At 39.8% G+C, this 19943-nt stretch overlaps 1 protein-coding gene and 1 pseudogene across 1 annotated transcript; both read right to left on the bottom strand.

Moving 5' to 3' along the window:
• Positions 1–3423: 3423 nt before the first annotated feature.
• On the bottom strand, positions 3424–4857 carry LOC134378167 (small ribosomal subunit protein eS12-like; annotated as a pseudogene).
• An 8740-nt stretch (positions 4858–13597) lies between these two features.
• On the bottom strand, positions 13598–14190 carry LOC134378108 (small ubiquitin-related modifier 2). The gene has a single exon (XM_063097079.1). The coding sequence runs from the start codon at positions 14068–14070 to the stop codon at positions 13783–13785; it is 288 nt and encodes a 95-aa protein (XP_062953149.1). The 5' UTR covers positions 14071–14190; the 3' UTR covers positions 13598–13782.
• Positions 14191–19943: the final 5753 nt, after the last annotated feature.

Below are 19943 nucleotides of genomic sequence, written 5' to 3'. Positions count from 1 at the left end.
AAAAACAAAGGAAATGTGAATAAATATAAACTTTAGTTAAGAATAATGTATCAATGTTGGTTCATCAATTATAATAAGAAATGTACCATACTACATTAATGTAATATAAGATGTTAATAGTGAAAAATTGGGGGGGGGATTCTCCGTACTTCTCCATTTTTCTATAAATCTAAAATTGTTGTAATAATCTATCAATTAAAAAATTAGCATATTTTGTCACGTTAGCAGACTAGAGAAGAAAAAAATTTGAGTTTACAAAAGTATAACATACCTTCCTTAAACTGATAAAGGAAATGTTTCTACTAAAAAAAAAAAACCCTCACGTTAAACATCATGCATGATCGTGAAACCATAGAAGCATTTCCTTTAAGGTTAAGCTTGCTTCTATTTGAAAAAAAACAGTAAGACATGAAATGGAAAGGAAGAAACTGAAAAGAACTGGAAAGGAAAAAACAAAGCTGACATTATTCATACCATGATCACCTATGTAGAAAATCTACAAATTATTAGAACTAGTACGAGTTTGGTAAAGTTGCTGAATATAATAGCAATGCTCAAAAAGCAATATCTTTCCTATATACTAGTGACTGGCCAGTTAGCTCAGTTGGTTAAAGTGCAGTGCTATAACACCATGGTCAAGGGTTCAGATCCCCGTACCAGACAGCCATCAAAAAATAAATTAAGTAAGTAAAAATAATAATTCATCAAGAGGTATTATTTAGGCAGGTCCAAGTGGAGTGGTGTTCACAACTGATTGATCACAACCAGTTACAGATTTCTTTGTTCCTTCTCCATTCTCACTGATTCACTTGACTAGCCTTAAAAAAAAAAATACAATAAAACTATAAAGTACATAGGATTACTCTAATACAAAATATGCAAGACAATATGAAGAAAATAATAAAAGACCTAAATCAGAGATTTGAAAACCTCCTCTTCTTAAGAGCCAGATGGCTTCCTGGACATCTGGTCTTTCACAACTACAGAAACTGTAGCTCGAAAGCAGTGATAGACAATATATAAACAAATAGTTGTGGCTGTGTTCCAAAAAAACATTTATTTACAAACACAGGCAACAGACCCCTGATCTAAATAAATGACAAATTACCTCAATCATATATGGGAAGACTCAATATGAAAGCTGGCAATTCTCCCCAAATTTACCTACATATTCAGTGCAATTCCAACCAAACTTAACAAGCCTACCATAACATTCAAACTGAAATGCAAAGGGCATAGGAGAATCAGGACATTTTTTGTTTTGATGAAGAAAAACTAAACTTTTTATTGAAGTATAACATTGCTATTGTTGGAATTTCTGTGTCCCATCCCCCTCCCAAATTCCTATGTTGAAATCCTAATCTTGAAAGTGATGGTATTAGAAGGCGCAACCTTTGGGAGGTGATCAGGTCATGGGGTCCCAGCCTTCATGATCACATTAGTGCTCTTACAACAAAGAAGAGACCAAAGCCCTCTCTCTCTCTACTATGTATGGATAACATCAATAAGAAGTTAAATGTGTGGAATGAATTACACAAAAGTGTGGGAAAAGAAACTGGGACGGAGGCCATTCTAACAATCCATATGATAAGACTTCAAAATTAACCCAGGATGAGGACAGTGAGAATAAAAAAAAAAAATTTGTATGAGGCAGAGTAATGGAAGAAGGCAAATAGGGTAAATGCCTGGATATGGGAAGTATAAACATCTTTTCCTGCCTCAATTCACTCCGAAGCTAGAAGCTTCCACTATCTCTGACTCCTTCTTTAACCCCACACTCACTTTCAAGTAGTCACAAATTCTAAGTAATTTTATTTTTAAATTTCTCTCCAATTGAATGTCTCCTTTCCACTCACAGCCATTGTTCCAGTTTCAGATGTGATTATTTCTCAAATATTATAAAAGTCTCTTAGTTTTCATACTACCAAAATCTTTTTCCTCTTATTTTCCACGCTGAGGCCAAAATTAATCTTGTTTATGTCTAGCCTGTGTTTCTTTTTCTTTTTTTTTTTTTTTAAAAGATGACGGGTAAGGGGATCTTAACCCTTGACTTGATGTTGTCAGCACCACGCTCAGCCAGCGAGCTAACCGGCCATCCCTATATGGGATCCGAACCCGGGGCCTTGGTGTTCTCAACACCGCACTCTCCCGAGTGAGCCACGGGCCAGCCCCTCTAGCCTGTGTTTCACTCCCAGTTAAAAAAAACCTTCAGGAGTTAACCAGAATATAATTGAGTTAAGTAAGCTTCCCTAGCACAGAATTCAAGGCCTTTCTAGAAATGTCTACCACTAATTTCCTATCTCATACTGCTCCCCTCACCTATGCCACTAAGCCATACAACAGATTCTATATTACCACGTTTATATAATGCAAATTATCTCATACATTATTGAGAAACAGGGAAATATCAGCATAATGCAGAAATTATGTTGGTCCAGACAGGATTCTACCCAGGATGTTAAAATTTTACACCATTAACTAACAGCAGCAAAATGCCAGGCACACCAGCACAGCTGAATACAGCAAAAACTACAGGAATCTAGTCTTGCATGGGATGCCCTTAACCTAAAATGTCCATCAATTTCCTTTCTTCCTCCTGCCTCAGAACAGCCACAGGCTTTTGTCTTGCAAGGGCTTAAGCATGGTTTTCTTCAATCTTGGTGCAAAAAAACAAAATACAACAAAAAACAAAAACAAACAAACAAAAGGCAATGAGACAGAGCCATCCAGTCTGCTACCACACTATTCCACATAAAATGTGCAAGTGCCTACAACCTCTGATGTTTATGGCCTTCTGTCCTTGTCTCCGTAACTCAGCAGCTTCATTCCTCCTTATTCTTCCTTCCAGTAAGCTACCTTCATTTTTTCTTTTTTCTTGAGAGAAAGACCTATACCGAGATATTTATTTACTAGAAATTTAAGTACTGACCAGCAACTGGTACTTAAAAAAAATTTAACATGTCTGTTTAACAGTGCCAATATTTTAATTACAACTGTTGGGCTCTCCAGTTAGCTCAGTCGGTCAGAGCATGGTGCTGATAACACCAAGGTCAAGGGTTTGGATCCCCATACTGGCCAGCTGCCAAAAAAAAAAAAAAGTAAATAAAACTGTGCCTGTTTGTACTCTAGTAATAAAAGTTGATAGGTTTTCAGTATCTTATCCCTATTCTTCCCATAAATCCTGTTTTGATAAGTGATTTTGCAGAACTAAAGGTTCTTCAAGAATGCATGTATCATATTAGAGTAAAAATGTCTGTACTCGCAGTTCTTGATATATGCCATATACTTCACTTCCACCATATCTTGCTTTGCTCACTGTTTCCTACTGGAATGCTCATCTCCTTCCCAAACACAGCAACCATGAAAGAAAAGACTCTTTCCTACAGACATAGTGAATCCTCATTCCTTTATTCTGTCAACACACTAAACACATTTCATTTTGTTTTTTCCAAAAGCAAATTTTTTATTTGGTCTTTTCTTACATTTGAAGTATTTTTCAATGATATCCTTGGCCTGAGATTCATTGCCACAGTCCTTAACTACTATACAACTGCAACCAACCACTTCACAAGAGTTTTTCCCTCTGTCAATTTTACAGAGGCCTATCCATTCCCCTACTTTCTAGCTGTCATCCATCTTAATTAGGTTGATTTGGTGTTCAGCACAATGGGCCTACACCAACTTGACACACACAGGCCCATCACAGTTGTATGCAAACACACAAAGATGGGCTTGGCACTTGTCTAAGGCTTTGTCAACTTTGTTGAATTCCACATGCTAGGCCATTGTGGATGAGCATTCCTTCAGAATCTCTTGTAAAGTAATATTAATATCCATTACAACCCTCCTCCCACAACCAGGCACACTGCCAGCGCCAAGGGGCCTGCCCAGGATCCTAAGGTATGGAGGCAGTGAGCGGACCCTCCCACAATCAGGCACACCGCCAACACCCTGGGGCCCACCTGGGGTCCTGAGGCATGGAGTCAGGAGCCACCAGCAACTAGGTAAGGAGCAATGCCAAAAACATCACCTCCACATGGGTGGCCTACCACAGACACCACAATAACCACAGCTGCCATGAAAGAGGCTAGACACCACAAACACTGTGCAGATGGTCTGGCAGCCACTGGAGTGCACTGATACAAGGAGAGTCACTAGCAGAGACCACAGAAAAGAAGAGGATGTCTCTCTCCACAAAGCCTATTCCAGAGAGACAGAAGAAGTATATGCCCTTCAATAATATTGGGAGACCTGAACACACCACTCAGTATTGGACAGATCACCTATGCAACAAACCAACAGAGTAACCATCACTCTTTCAGAAGGAGAGAAGAAATCTAGGGTTATCAGAGGTGGGAGGAGGGATGGAGACGGGGAGAGATTGGACAAGGGGCATAAAGAATAAGTATGATTTGTAACAATATATATGCAAGTAATATTGATTTGATCAACATATGTCAATGTTGCACCTCCAAAATATGTATAATCAATTATGATTCAATAAAAATAAAAAATAAAAATAAAATTTATTTTTTATTTATTTATTTATTTTTTAAAGATGACCGGTAAGGGGATCTTAACGCTTGACTTGGTATTGTCAGCACCATGCTCACCCGGTGAGCTAACCGGCCATCCCTATATGGGATCCAAATTCGTGGCCTTGGCGTTATCAGCACCACACTCTCCCGAGTGAGCCACGGGCCGGCCCCATAAAAATAAAATTTAAAAAGTACAATAAACGTGAAAATATCCATCACCTAGAAATTAAATAAATGCAAAGTAAAAGAATAACAATGACAACAACAACAACAACAAAACATCCATTACACCTCCAGCAGCAATTTCTTCCTTGGCCATGGTGGTGGGTTATAGGTAAAGCTGAATCTTGAACACAACCAAACCTCCATGTGACTCAGTAGCAGCAGGGAAAGAGACTGAACATGTTCTTATTGCATTAACAACATCTATTGCAATCATTTGGTTTCTTAATCAGTTGATCTTAGGCTATAGCATGCATCAGAAACACCTGGAGGAGTTAGAGCATAAGACTGATGGGCCCCATCCCCAAAGTTTTTGATTCAGTAGGTCTAGAGTGAGGCTTGAGGATTTTTGTTTCTAGAAAGTGCCCAGATGATGTTTTGAGAACTATGGACTATTTTAGACCAGTGCAGTCCAACCAAACTTTCTGTGATGACAAAAATGTCCTATTATCTGAGCTGTCCAATATGGTAGCTACTAGAGCCACATGTAGCTATTGATACACGAAATATGCATAGTGAGACTGCAGTATAAGTTTCCTATTGCTGCTCTAACAAATGACCACCAACTTAGTGGCTTAACACAAATTAATTATCTTATAATTCCGGAGGTCAGATATCTCACTGGTCTTCTGGACAGCCGCCAAAAAAAAAGAAGTCTCACTGGTCTAAAATCAAGATGTCAAGATGTCAGCAGGACTGCATTCTTTCTGAGAGTTGTAAAGAAGAATCTGTTCTTTGCCTTTCCAGCTTCTAGAAGCTGTCTACATTCCTTAGCTGGCGGCTTCTTACTCTACCTTCAAAGCCAACAGCATACCACCTTCTTTCTTCTCTGACCTCTGCTTCCACAGTCAGATTTGCTTCTCTCTCTGCTTCTCTCTGCTTTGGCCCCTGCCTCCCTATTATAAGAATCATTGTGAGTACATTGGGACCACCTGGATAATCTAGGCTATTCTCCCCATTTAAAAATCTAACTTAATCACATCTGTAAAGTCCCTTTAGCCATGTAATGTGACATAGTCACAGGTACCAGGGATTAGGACACGGGCATCTTTGAGGAGCCATTATTTGGCCTACCACAATGAGGAACTAATTTTTAAATTTTAATTCAAGTTAAATAGTCAGATGTAGCTAGATGATACCGTATTGGACACCAGAGTTAAACCATGAGCAACCTGAAGACAGGGATCAAGTTTTATAAATCTCTGTATTCCCAATACCCAATACACATACATAAAAATAAATGCTTGCTGAATAACAAGAAAATCAGCCAAAAAAGACCAAACCAACCAAAATACATGTCTAAGTCCATTAACTAAAGCTCATAGCCTACTTAGTCTCATCTACCATGACAAACCCACAACTAAAGGATTTCACAGAGCTGTGGTTATTACAATCTCAATAACATGTAACTAGCTATAAATTCCTATTGGGCACTTATAAAAATGTAGTTCATTACTTTCCAAGGGTATGAATTCCTATACTTCAATATATTATTTTCTACAACCATGCAAGCACAAATTATCTCTTTGAGTTAAATGGTTGTTGGCAAAAACTAGAAGGTAAGGGATAAAGAGCTAGTACTCCCACAAAAGGTATAGACTCCCCTGCCACCTCCTCTGAATGCTTGAAAATTAGGAACGCTTGTACTGAAACACAAACCAGCAGTCAGCAATAAGATGCTAAAGTTAATAAACACATTCCTATAAGTACAAACTCACCAAGTCCAAAACAAATAGAAATCTTCTTTCCATCAACACCTACTCATCTCCTGACATTTCTACTTCTTGGAGAAGCACTAATATTGTCTAGTAACCTACTAATGCTATCTCTGCATTGTTTCTCCCACTTATCCCCATTCTTGCCATTTCATTGGTTTCAGGCCCCAACTATAGATACCTTAATATCTCCCCATTCCAGATACATGTACACACAACCACTGGGTTAGTTTGTCCACAGCAATCCTGCTCATATCACTTCCTGATCCAAAACCTTCCATTACTTCCCAATATCTAATGAATAAAATCCAAACTCTTTACTTTGAATATACATTGGCACCTACCTTTCTAGCCCCATTATTCATTATCCCAAGGTTTTCAAAATCCCACGTTTCAATTAAATTGGGCTTGTTTTCAAACACATTCCTGACACCATCTCCCCACATCTACCTATGAATTCACGAGTAAGTCTGGATGTGAATACCCACAGATCAGAATATGTAAAGGCAAGATTAGAATGTAAGAAATGAGGTTTTAGAAAGTCGAGGGATGTATTACACAATTAAGATACTTAAATTTCATCCAGTAGGGAATGCGGGAACCACTGAAGGTGTGGGTTCTTTTGTTTTTGTTTTGTTTGGTGGCTGGCTGGTACAGGGGACTGCAGGTTTTTGAAAGTTTTTTAATCATGATTTCTAAATTTGCATTTCAGAAATTTAACTCTAGCAAGAGTATGGAAATTCTAAGTGGCAAAAGAGATTAAAAGGCTACCCTACCAAACAGTATAGGAGGACTAGCTGGTTAGCTCACTTGATTAGAGCACAGTGCTAATGAAGAGTGCTAATAAAGAGCACTTGCTAACTCTAACCAAGGCCAAGAGTTCCGATCCCAGGGCTGGCCCGTGGCTTACCTGGGAGAGTGTGGTGCTCTTTTACAAAAAAAAAAAAAAAAAAAAGAGTTCTGTTCCCTATACCTGCCAGCTACCAAAAACAAACAAACAAAAACAGTAAGGAGATGATAAGGGGTCACTCTAAGTTATTAGTGGTGGAAATACAGACAAGGAACAGATCAGAGATATTTATGGTAGAAGCAACAAGATTCAATAGAAACTGTACTCAAATATCCACTCTTCCCCATTTCAAATTGTTCTTCACACCACAGTCTAAATTGTCTTCAAAATGCAAATGCAAAGTGCAAACCCTCCTCTGCTTAAAACTCTTCAGTGCTTCCTGCTGATCTTGGGATAAAAAGCAAATTTTGTCACAATCCTTCTTAAAAAGCCCTGCATGACTGACCTCTGCCTACTCCACTGCTGTTAGTTTGGATCATTCTCCCTCATTCTCTAGCAGTCTTTACTCTGATCATATAAGCCTTCTTTCAGCTCCTTGAACATGCTATTTGTTCCCTCCCACTGCACAACTTCAGCAGGGAGTGATCTTTCCTCAATATTCTGTATTCACTTTTCTTTGATACTCTGGCTTGAGTAATGTTAAGCCTCCCCTGGCCATCTTCTCACCCGACTAGGTCAAGGCCCTATGCTATATATTCTTATGCCATTGTGTCCTTTCCCTACATGACCTCTTTTCTCAATTCATGATTACATTTTTGTAGGGTTCCTGGAGAAACGTCCATCTCACCCACTGGACTCTAAGCTCCATGAAGACCAGGACCATCTCTGTTCTGTTCACCACTATATCCCCAGCTCTCAGCACAGGGCCTGGAAGGTTGGTAAGTAAATATTCGTTGAACTAATGAAATTCCCAATTAGTTAAAGAGGACTACAAAGTTTCTAACTCTGATAACAAGATGTATAGTCATGCATTTAACTACAATGGAGAACCAAAGAAGACATGCTGAATTATCTATACGAAATTCAGATGAAGATGTCTAACAGAAAGCTGGAAATAGTATGTTGCACAGAAGAGAAGACACAGTAGGTATGATTTCGGACTCATCAGCACCTTGGTAATAGTTGATTTTACACTCTTAAAATCACAAAAGCCAGGGCCGGCCCATGGCTCACTTGGGAGAGTGTGGTGCTGATAACACCAAGGCCATGGGTTCGGATCCCTATATAGGGATGGACAGTTAGCTCACTTCAGAGAGCATGGTGCTGACAACACCAAGTCAAGGGTTAAGATCCCCTTATCAGTATCTTTTTATTTAAAAAAAAAACAAGTCACAAAAGCCAGTGATTCACCTAGAAAGAAAGGGAGAAGGGAGAGGAGGAAGAAGTATGTATCAGAATCTCTTAGGAAGGGCCGGCCCGTGGCTCACTCGGTAGAGTGCGGTGCTGATAACACCAAGGCCACGGGTTCGGATCCTATATAGGGATGGCCGGTTTGCTCACTGGCTGAGCGTGGTGCTGACAACACCAAGCCAAGGGTTGAGATCCCCTTACCAGTCATCTTTAAAAAAAAAAAATAAAGAAAGAATCTCTTAGGAAGAGGGACTTTTCATACTTGATCACACCTTACCCCATTTAAGGATCTCAATATATGACGAAAGTTGCTGACAGGAGCATTGCACCTGTGAAAAGTGTAGAGGCAAAATTTAAAAAGTGGAGAACCACAATGATTAAAAAGAGTTGCAAGCTCACTTATTCACAGAATCTTTTGAGGAACAATTCCAGTGGATTCAGATGTGAAAGCCAAGCAGATGAGAGAACCACTTTGTCTTTCGTGATAAGACAATGTCTTAAAATGCAGTCTGAAGGAAGTTTTGTTTTTTTAAATTGAGAGAAAGAAACAAGCATTTGTAGATAAAAACAGGAAAAAGCCAGAGAGAGAGAGAGTTTGTATTTTCAGGCTCATGGGAAAGGATAACATAGCAAGATCCCAGAAGATGATGTGAGGGGCATATACTAACAAAAGCTACTATGTATTGCACACTTACTATATTCCAGGCACTGACCTAAATGCTCTACATACTTAACTTACTTTAAATCCTCCCCAAAGCCCTATGAGGTTCATACTATTCTTTTCCCCATTTTACAGATGAGGAAACAGATATGGCAGATAGCTGGTAAGTGGCGGAGCTGGAGTTAGACCCCAGGTCTGTCTCTAAAGCTAGATGACCATAATTCACAATATTCATTAGAGTATAAGTATTTTTTTTAAAGGGGGTCATCTCTTGTTGTAAAACGACAGAAGACGCCAGAAGATCACTGGGAGGTGGGGGGGAATGAGAAAATTCTTGCCCTGAAGGCCTCTTGTGTCCCTCCAATCAAAGAGGCGCTGAGGGAGATGGGGGAAGGGCCTTGAGCGGAGGCGAAAGGTTTGGGGCTGGAGCTGTGGAGAATGGAAAATGACCAGGGGGGAAGAGCCGAAAAATCAGACAACTTAATCCCTGAAGCACACAAATCCTGAGGGTCTGCGAATTCTACATTCGCATTGGATTTAGGGCCTATTATGTGCCAGAGATGGTTGTAGGCGGTTGTAGCGGTCAAGACAAACAACTTCTTGACTCTCGGCATGCTAGTTTCGAAAACAACCAACACCAATGACCTGCTGGCACTCAGGGAAACCCATTTCTCCAGAGAAACCCATCCGAAAGCTTTCAAGAATATATACTCCAAGGCGAGATAGTCTTTCTGGAGGACGAGTGATCGAAATGCTAATTCCTACGTAGGATCGTCCCCAGCCCCCTCCCGGACCCTCTCGAGGGACGCAGATTACATGCACAGAAGCTGTACTCAGGGACAACGGGAACGTGGCTACCTGCAGCCCTCGGACGTCAGGCGCTGCCCTTCCCCGGCCGATTTCGCCGCTCCAGGTGAACTCCCTCCGACTCTCTGGCCTCCGACGCCTCTGGCCTCCGCTCGGGACACTACCGCGCTATGCAGCCTCTTCCCCAGCAGCCCCGAGCGCCCTGGGACCCCACAGCAACTTACCCGCCCTCCCTGGCCCAAGACAGCCGGGTTCCTCTCTGGACACCGAGGTCCCCGGCATCTCCACCAATACCAATGCGCAATCGGGACGCGGAGGCGGGCCTGAGCGTCCAGGACCAGTCAGATCAGACGCAAAGAACGTCTCGTCGCACATAAGTAGTTCCCGCCTTTGGAAAGGAAAAAAAAAAAACACGGTTGGCGCCAAATCCCGTAGTCTTCTGCGGCTCTTAAGGGAGAGGGGTGGGGCAGACGGTGGAGGGGACGGGGACAGGGCGGGGCTCCACTGCGGAAGGGGCGGGACCTGAGCAGGGGTTGGAGCAGCGTCTGGGAAAAGCTCTGTAGTGAAAGGGAAAGTAAACTCTGAGAAGCCTGTCATTTTTTTGTTCCTTTATAAGTTCTATTGAGTGTCAGCTGCGTGCTGGACAGAGTGCTGGATTCTGGCTTGATGACGACGAATTAGCTTGTTCCCTGCCTTCAGACGCTTTCCGGGATGACAGACGTATAGAAAACAGCTACTGATGTAGTAGGATCGGTGAGAGTACAGCTTTCTAGAGGACAGAATACTTGAATTGTTTTACAGAACCTGCAGGAACCGGAGCTGCCGCCAGATCTAGCCTCAGGAACGCGACCTGCACCATTGATTGATGAGAAGTAAAACAAGCCACCTTCCTGAGCTACTTTATACCTAGTGTCTCCCGATCATGATCCCTACCGGTTTCCTCTGGTTTTTCCGTTTTAGTCTTCACAACTGTCATATCAACTCATTAGGTACTTTTAAACTTTCTAAAAGGCCGCCATGTTGGAGAATATGCTCCGGGAGAGTACTGGCTTCTTACGTTCTCCCCCATCCAGCTTCGCTTTTGAAGGAAGTTAGACTGGCGGATATTTATTGCAGGTAGAGGAGACTGGGAAGAAGTAGAAGGCAACGACAAGGCGTCCATTGTTGCTGGAAGTGGGACGTGAGGCTAGACAGTGGGCAGGGATCAGACCGTGAAGGGCCATAGATATGCCAAGTAAATCTCAAACAGTTTGGAATTTACCTTTCAATGACCGAGGTGTCAAAGATTTTGAGCTTGGGGTGGTCATGATCTGATTTGCATTAGTAAAATCTATTGGCCTTGAAAAAGACGATTTTGAGATGCTGTTGCGGTGATCCAGACCAGAGGAAATGAGGATCTGAAAGAGGTGGTAGGTATGGGGAGGGGATAGATTTTAGAATTTTTAGTAGATAATAATCAATAGAACTTAGCAGTTGATTAAACATTGGTTTTCAGCACGGGTGCATAATAGTGGTATTTATCAAAAAATATTTATTGAGAACATAGTACATATACTCCAAAAACAAACAAACAAACAAAACTAAGGGTTTCCCCCCCAAAAAATGATCTTCCAGAAAAAAGTGACCTTGTATTGAAGTTCTTACAAAGTCACTCGTTTTACTGGTATTCTCTTAAATACTTCACACTGAAAATAATTAAATAAATAAAAGCTTTAAAAGATGTGGTGTTATAACACCGAAGTCAAGGGTTCAGATCCCCACACAGGCATAGTGGCCAACTGCCAAAAAATAAAATAAAATTCTAAACAAACAAAAAAAAAGTACATTGAAAAAATTAAACTTACTATATGTTAAATATATATCTACATAACCACACAGAGAAAATAACTATTTCAAGTGACTTTTTTTTTTTTAAGATGATTGGTAAGGGGATCTCAACTCTTGGCTTGGTGTTGTCAGCACCATGCTCAGCCAGTCAGCTAAACAGCCATCCCTATGCAGGATCCGAACCCGTGGCCTTGGTGTTATCAGCACCGCACTCTCCCGAGTGAGCCACGGACTGGCCCTCAAGTGACATTTGAACGAATACTCTGACTGTACATCATTATGATATATTCTAAAGATAAAGAGAACCTCAAAGGAATCTTGTACCTCATATGCTAGTTTTATTTCTATTGTTCATAGTAATTTTTTTATTATTAATATTATTGTAGCACATTTGTTACAATTATGAATCAATATTGATATACTGTTATTAACTCAGTTTTACTTTGTTTTCCTCTTTGTGTTGTATAGTTTCGTGGGTTTTGCCAAATGCATAATGTCACATATTCACCATTATGGTATCATACAAAATAGTTTCACTGCCCTAAAAATCATCTGTCCACCACCTATTCATCCCTCCTTCTCTCTCCTCCCCTGAAACTTTGGCAACCACTGATTTTTCCCCCAGTTACCTCATTTATCATTTGTTTATGTTGGAAATATTCAAAATGCTCTCTTTTAGCTAACTGAATGTATACAATAAATTGTTAATTATAGTCACCCTACAGTGCTGTAGTACACTAGATATTATTTTTCCTATCTAGCTGTACTTTTGTGTCTGTTAACGAACCTCTCACCTTTTCCAGCCTCTGGTAACCACTTTCTACCTCTCTATTCTCTACTTCTATGTGATCAACTTTATTACCTTCCATGTATGAGTAAAAATATGCATTATTTAGCTTTCTGTTCCTTTACGTGACGTTCTTCAAGTTCACCCGTATTACCAGGAATGACAGGATTTTATTCTTTTTAATAGCTCAATAGTATTCCATTACGTATATATATATATATATATATATATCACATTTTCTTTATCCATCCATCTTTTGATGGACATTTAGGCTGATTCCATATCTTGGCTATTATGAATAGTGCTGCAATAAACATGAGAGTGCAAATATCTCTTTGATATACGATTTACTTTCCTTTGGATATATACCAATCAGTGGGATTGCTGGATCATATGGCAGTTTTGTTTTTAGTTTTTTTTTTTTTTTTTTTAAACAAGAAGTTTATTTAAACAACAAGACGCTTGACTTGAAGGGAAAACTATCTAGGATTCATTTTTTAAGAGTAATTTACCCCTACTTAAAGACAGATTGCCCTACATGTAACAGCTACGTACAAAAAAGTTATAAAATTGTCCTTGGTTTTACAATGATAAATGAAAAACATTAAAATTTTCCAATCGAACAAGGTATTTAAGGATTTTTATGTTGTTGTGGGTTTTTTTGTTAAAACAGTGAGAGCAAAATAACTTACTGGAATATAAAGATAAGAGCTGAATGAGCATGCCGCTAATGGAGAAAGGGGGTATTTTCACAGAACCAGTATTTTTTCCCATCCCATCTCCACTTGATGTCAATCAAAACATACCATTGGCCATTTAGTTAAAAAAAAAAATGCAATATGTTTGTGCACATACACCAGTTACTTTATGTACAATAAAGGAACAGGGAAGGGGAAAATGAAAGAATAGCAAAAATTATACTGTAGTAGTCAGGATGTGATGGAACCAAACTGCAGTTTTCTAATTGAGAATGTATTCTTGGTCTGCAAGAAGAGAGTTCTGGAGTAAAGTAGCAGGTTCCCTTTCTAGTAGACACCTCCTGTCTGCTGCTGGAACACATCAATTGTATCTTCATCCTCCATTTCCAACTGTGCAGGTGTGTCTGTTTCATTGATTGGCTGCCCGTCAAATCGGAATCTGATCTGCCTCATTGATAAACCCTGTCGTTCACAATAGGCTTTCATTAGTTTACTAAGTGGTGTATGCCTCTTAATCTTAAACTGCACCACAGAACCATCCTGCCCCGCCACCTTCAAATTAATATGATCGTTGTTCTCAGTCTTGACTCCTTCCTTGGGCTTTTCGTCGGCCATGGCGAGCGCCGGAGTCTCCTCAACTGCCGCTTCACAAAAGACGTACCAGATCCGCACCGAACGAGCGCACAAGAACCACCAGGAGCGGCAGAAGAAGGAGGCGGCAGCGGTGGACGAGGGAGAGCATTGTTTTTAGTTTTTTGAGGAACCTCCATACTGTTTTCCATAATGGCTGTACTAATTTACATTCCCACCAACAATGTATGTGTTCCCTTTTCTTTGCCTCCTCACCAGCATCTGTTATTTTGTCTTTTTGACAATTGCCATTCTAACTGAAATGAGATATATCATTGTCGTTTTGATTTGTGTTTCCCTTATGATTAGTGAAGTTGAGCATTTTTTCATATACCTGTCAGCCATTTGTCAGTCTTCTTTTGAGAAATGTCTATTCAGCTCATTGTCCATTTTTTGACTGAATTGTTTGTTTTTATGCTATCGAGCTGTTTGAGTTTCTTGTACATTCTAGATATTAATCTCTACATTGATTGTAATCTTGAAATTATTTTATGTCTATTGATTGTAGGAGAAAGAAATATGTAATATGTTAATATTTTTTAAGAACCAAGACTTTTTAGTAAAAGAGAAGAAAGATTCAAACATAAATCAAAAAAAATTAGGAGAAAAAATCCTGTATTATTATATGTGAATTGGAAATTTCAATATAAACTCATGGATTTTAAAAATACATATTTCTCACTATTGCACTTGACTAGTCTTGGGGGAAAAAAAGATATGTATTTCTTAGTTTTGTTCTTTAAAGAGTCTGGAAGCAAATAAACCCCAGTAGTAATATCTCATTAGTACAACTAAGATCCAGATCACAATTTCTAAATACAATTTCTTTTTTTTTTTTTTTTAAAGATGACCGGTAAGGGGATCTTAACCCTTGACTTGGTGGTGTCAGCACCATGGTCACCCATTGAGCTAAACGGCCATCCCTATATGGGATCTGAACTCGTGGCCTTGGTGTTATCAACACCACACTCTCCCAAGTGAGCCACAGGCCAGCCCCTCTAAATATAATTTCCACACAAAAAGGGAGATCTCCTGCTGGGAGTCCCCATTTTCTCCCATCCAAGTACTAACCAGGCCCGACCCTGCTTAGCTTCCAAGATCAGACACGATCGGGTGCATTCAGGGTGGTAGGGCTGTAGAGGAGACTCCCCATTTTCTAAATAGGTCAGATTCTAAGGGCAGAGAGCAGGATGAAGGAGGAGCGGGAGTACATCTAAAGGAGCAAATGTAAGATATTCAGTACTCTGAATGTGGGTAGTAGTGGCTATGGTTAGCATTTCCAGTGATAGCATTACACTTGATTTTTGAAAGTTTTTTTACTCAAATAATTTAGGTTAAAGTGCTCTGGAAAATTCTGTTAGATATCTCAGAAAGTGGATCTAGTAGGGGTAGATAAAGTTGACTGCAATTTCTTTGCTACTCCCCCATTGACAGGTGGAGTCTAATTCCCTTCCTCTTTTTTTTTTTTTTTTTTTTTTTTTTTTAAAAGATGACCGGTAAGGGGATCTCAACCCTTGGCTTGGTGTTGTCAGCACCACGCTCAGCCAGTGAGCAAACCGGCCATCCGTATATAGGATCCGAACCCGTGGCCTTGGTGTTATCAGCACCGCACTCTACCGAGTGAGCCACGGGCCGGCCTAATTCCCTTCCTCTTGACTCTGGGCTGGCCCTAGTGACTTGATTGACCAATAGAATGCAGTGAGAGTCATGTTCTAGCACTTCTAAGTCAAGGACATAAGAAGCCTTGCAGTTTCCATCCAGGCTTCTTAGAACACTTACTCTTTGTGGATACCTGAGTTGTCATGTAAGCATTCCACTTAACAGTTCCAGCTGAGCCCAACCTTCCAGCCATTCGACCAAGACATCAGACATGTGAGTGAAGCTGTCTTCGACCTTACATACTAGTCCGTCCACTTGCTCAATACCATTGAATGTCCACAGTCAACAACTCATAGAGCAGAATTGCCTAGCTGAGCCCTGCCAAAATTCCTGATCTCACCCCCAAATTATGAAATATAAAATGGTTGATGTTTTAAGTCATTAAGTTTTAAGTAATTTGTTACACAGCATTAGATAACTAGAATAGAAGTGAATGTCAAAACATGAAGAGTTTTGCTAAAATTGTTTTTTGGTTTTTTATTGTTGTTTTTACATGAAATGTGAGAATGGAAAACCAGAGGAAGACTTTAATGTTTGATGAACTTAAATTAATAATCAGTTCCCTTTACACACTACAGTTAAATTCCCTTCAATGTTTTAAACTCCATTTATAGATGTAACACATTTCATCTGTTTTTAAACACTTCAAATACTGTCAGGACAAAATAAAATCACTAACAAGTACAACATTTCTAAGTACCTAAACAAATCCTGTAATAGTAATAAATTTAATAGATAAATATAGTGAATCTTGTTTTCCTAAACATTATAATACTTTTAACAAGTATAGGCAAGTTTTCACCTCAAAATCAAATGTCTGTGAATATAAACAAAAACTGATGAATTTATCTGAATTTCAAAGTAATAATATATCCATCAAGAAAAAAAAAAAAACTAATCCAAGTTATATTGACAACAGTCTAAAGACAAAAAGTAAAATAAAATTTAAATTTAAAAACGGCAAACAGGGCCGGCCTGTGGCTCACTCGGGAGAGTGCGGTGCTGATAAAAACGGCAAACAAATCTTAATTTCCATTTGGTAAATCTATTATTTCTAGTGGTATGAATGTAATAATTCTGAAATTATATTGTGTGCCTTGTAAAATTGAGAAATTAGAAATATATTGATCATTTTGGAAGCCAGAGTTCTCACTGTGAGAAAAAGATGATACAACTATGGAATGAAGGAAGGTAAGGAAGTATCCTGTAGTGTTGAACTAGAATTAGAGGTATTAGTATGAACTTATAGTTCAAATATCTCTGAAAAGAAAAGCTTTCTCTAACCTTTTAGGTTGAGGACCTGGGGGTCTGCAAGTGAATTAACAAAAAGCAGATTAACAAGAAAAAAAGCACACAATTTTTTTTTTCCTGTAAAGATGACCGGTAAGGGGATCTTAACCCTTGACTTGGTGTTGTCAGCACCATGCTCTTTGAAGTGAGCTAACTTTCCATCCCTATATAGGAATTCGAACCCATGGCCTTGGTGTCATCAGCACCACACTCTCCCAAGTGAGCCACGGGCTGGCCCCAAAAGTAAAAAATTTTTATTAATATTTATGCATCTGGGGAGTTTACAAAAATGAAATGAAACTCAAAGAAGCAATTAGACTTGGGGGGTATTACACCCTTTTAACAAAGGAAAGATGGTTTGGGCCTCAAGGTATGAAAAATTAAGGACAAATGACTAGGAAATACGTGGGGAACTAATGGAAGACAAGGGTTATTTTAGTAAGGTCTATTTATGGAAACTCATTGCAAAGGCCTGAATGTCTGTTCTCCTCCAAATTCATATGTTGAAACCGTAATCCCCAGTGTGATGATATTTATAGATGGAGCCTTTAGGAGGTAATTATAGGGCTAGCTCAGGTCATAAGGATGGGGCTCTATAATGGGGATTAACGTTCTTATAAAAGAGGAAGACTTGTTACAGCAGTGTTATAATACCAAGGTCAAGGGTTTGGATCCCTTGACCAGCCAGCCACCAAAAAAAAAAAAAAAGAGGACAAGGAAGAGACACAATATTTTTCTCTCTCCCATGTGACGATTCAGCTAGAAGACCACATAGACTCTCTTTTAACACCAAGGTCAAGTTTTGTTTCTCCATCTAGACACTAAAAAAAAGGAAAGAACTGTCTGTAAATGAGAAATGGGGCGGGGGAGAAAAAGGGACTTAGCCACCAGAACTATGCAAAATAAATGTTTACTGTTTAAACAACCCCGTCCATGTTATTCTGTTATAGCACCCCAAACTGACTAAGGCATTCATTTTGATATCAACTCAGTCACTGACTCTCCTTTCTTTCACTTTCCCTGACTTTCCTTTCTTCTCTGGAACACCTGTTGGAGACTTAGATCTCTGTCTCTGAGGCTGCAGTTTTCATAAGTTCTCAACTAAACAGATATGATGTTGGTGGGGGGAGGTGGGAAACGAAGGGGGGAAAGAGGAATTGGTAAAGGGACACAAAAATCAACTACATTGTGTATTGATAAATTAAAAAGAAAAAGAAAAAAAGCAACAACAAAAAAAATCTCAACTAAACCCTCTTTGTTTTTCACCTCAACCAGGTGGTTAGTTTATTTTGGTTGACAATATATGTGTATTTCCTAGCTCTGTTCACTAGAAAAGCCTAGAAGCAGTGTGACTCCAATAACAGTGAACATTGCTAGTGTCCAAGTCTTGATTTCTAAGTACTATTCCCCATTAAAAGGAACTTTTTGGGAATATGAATAATCCAGGGCTGGGGTGGGGGGTGAGGATGATCTTGGAATGCCTTGTACTAGGAAGTAAGGATATGTTCAAAATATGATTGGGATATGGACCGACCCCATGGCTCACTCAGGAGAGTGCAGTGCTGGGAGTGCAACGATGCTCCCGCCGCAGGTTCAGATCCTATATAGCAACACCAAGCCAAGGGTTGCGATCCCCTTACCGGTCACACAAAAAAAGAAAAAAATAATAATAATAAAATATGATTGGGATATGCCCAAGGCAGGTGCTAATGGATGAGCCTGGAGAATGGAAATGTCTGAAAATGTTTGCGAAAAGTTATGAATTGGCATATTTTTCTGGGAAAAAATACCTAGCTCTCAACAGCTTCTCAAAAGGTGTCGTTAATCAAAACTGTAAATGAACCTATAAAAAATCTAGGCTAGACCATTTTTATTAGTAATAGATCTGCAACATCACCAGCACCAGTTTAGACAAGCCCAAGTACAAAATGGCGCCGCCCACCTCTCCCCTCCGCTCTCCCTTCCCTTTACTAGAAGACTCCTGACTTAAACAGAAACCCCTTTTGCTTCTGCAAGGATGCAGTTCTCCACGCCGATCCACGTTAGTATAATGACCCGCCTTGATAGTATCAGCCAGCCCTTGGTGCACTATATAAGCTCTACTACCCCACACCTGGTGCTTTCCCCTTTTCAGGGCAGCCCTGGGCCCTGTGCCACTGTGAGTGCAGCCCGGCAGATTTCTTTCTTTAATAAAGCTTGAACGGTACCTGGCATCTCGGCTCACTTTCTTTCAATTAGGTGGTGACCAACTGGTCCAATGAGATCCTTTTTCTCTAAGGGACTTTTAAATGTGACATACACAGAAAAAAGATAATTGAAACAGTTGAAACTGAAAGGAGAGGGAGAGGCAGAGTGAAACAACAGTAGAGAGAAACTGAGTCACAAATTTGACAGTCACTGCCATATAGAATAATGAGCAATAGATCCAGTTAGTTTTGTTTGTTTGTTTTAAAAAGATGACAGGTAAGGGGATCTTAATCCTTGGCTTGGTGTTGTCAGCACCATGCTCAACCATTGAGTTAACTGGCCATCTCTATATAGGATCGAACCCGTGGCATTGGTGCTATCAGCACTGCACGCTCCCGAGTGAGCCACGGGCTGGCCCCGATCCAGTTAGTTTTAAGGCAATGACAAGACTGCTGTTCAGCCATGTGTTCCTGCTGAGGCACCAGTGACAGCACCACGGCACCAGCAGCACTTCTCTGTTCCCTGAAACCTGGAAAAGTCTTACTATTGAATCTTAGCTCAGAGATCCTTGAGGAAACATTTTTGAGTTGTGAGACTTGTAAGAGGCTTATTAAGCTCTGAAAAAGATTTACATACATTTGAGAAAAGAGAAAGAAATTCTGGGGGTTGGTTGATTAAAGCACAACCTTGTAACACCAAGGTCAAGGGTTTGGATTCCTAGG

Source organism: Cynocephalus volans, chromosome 5 (genome assembly GCF_027409185.1).
Source record: "Cynocephalus volans isolate mCynVol1 chromosome 5, mCynVol1.pri, whole genome shotgun sequence".
NCBI lineage: Eukaryota > Metazoa > Chordata > Mammalia > Dermoptera > Cynocephalidae > Cynocephalus > Cynocephalus volans.
Note: the sequence above shows the minus strand (reverse complement) of the source record. Positions and strands in the feature narration are given on the sequence as shown.

Bases quoted from the DNA above. Each gene is read 5' to 3' on its own strand.
- LOC134378108 (XM_063097079.1), bottom strand. From the start codon at position 14,070: ATGGCCGACGAAAAGCCCAAGGAAGGAGTCAAGACTGAGAACAACGAT.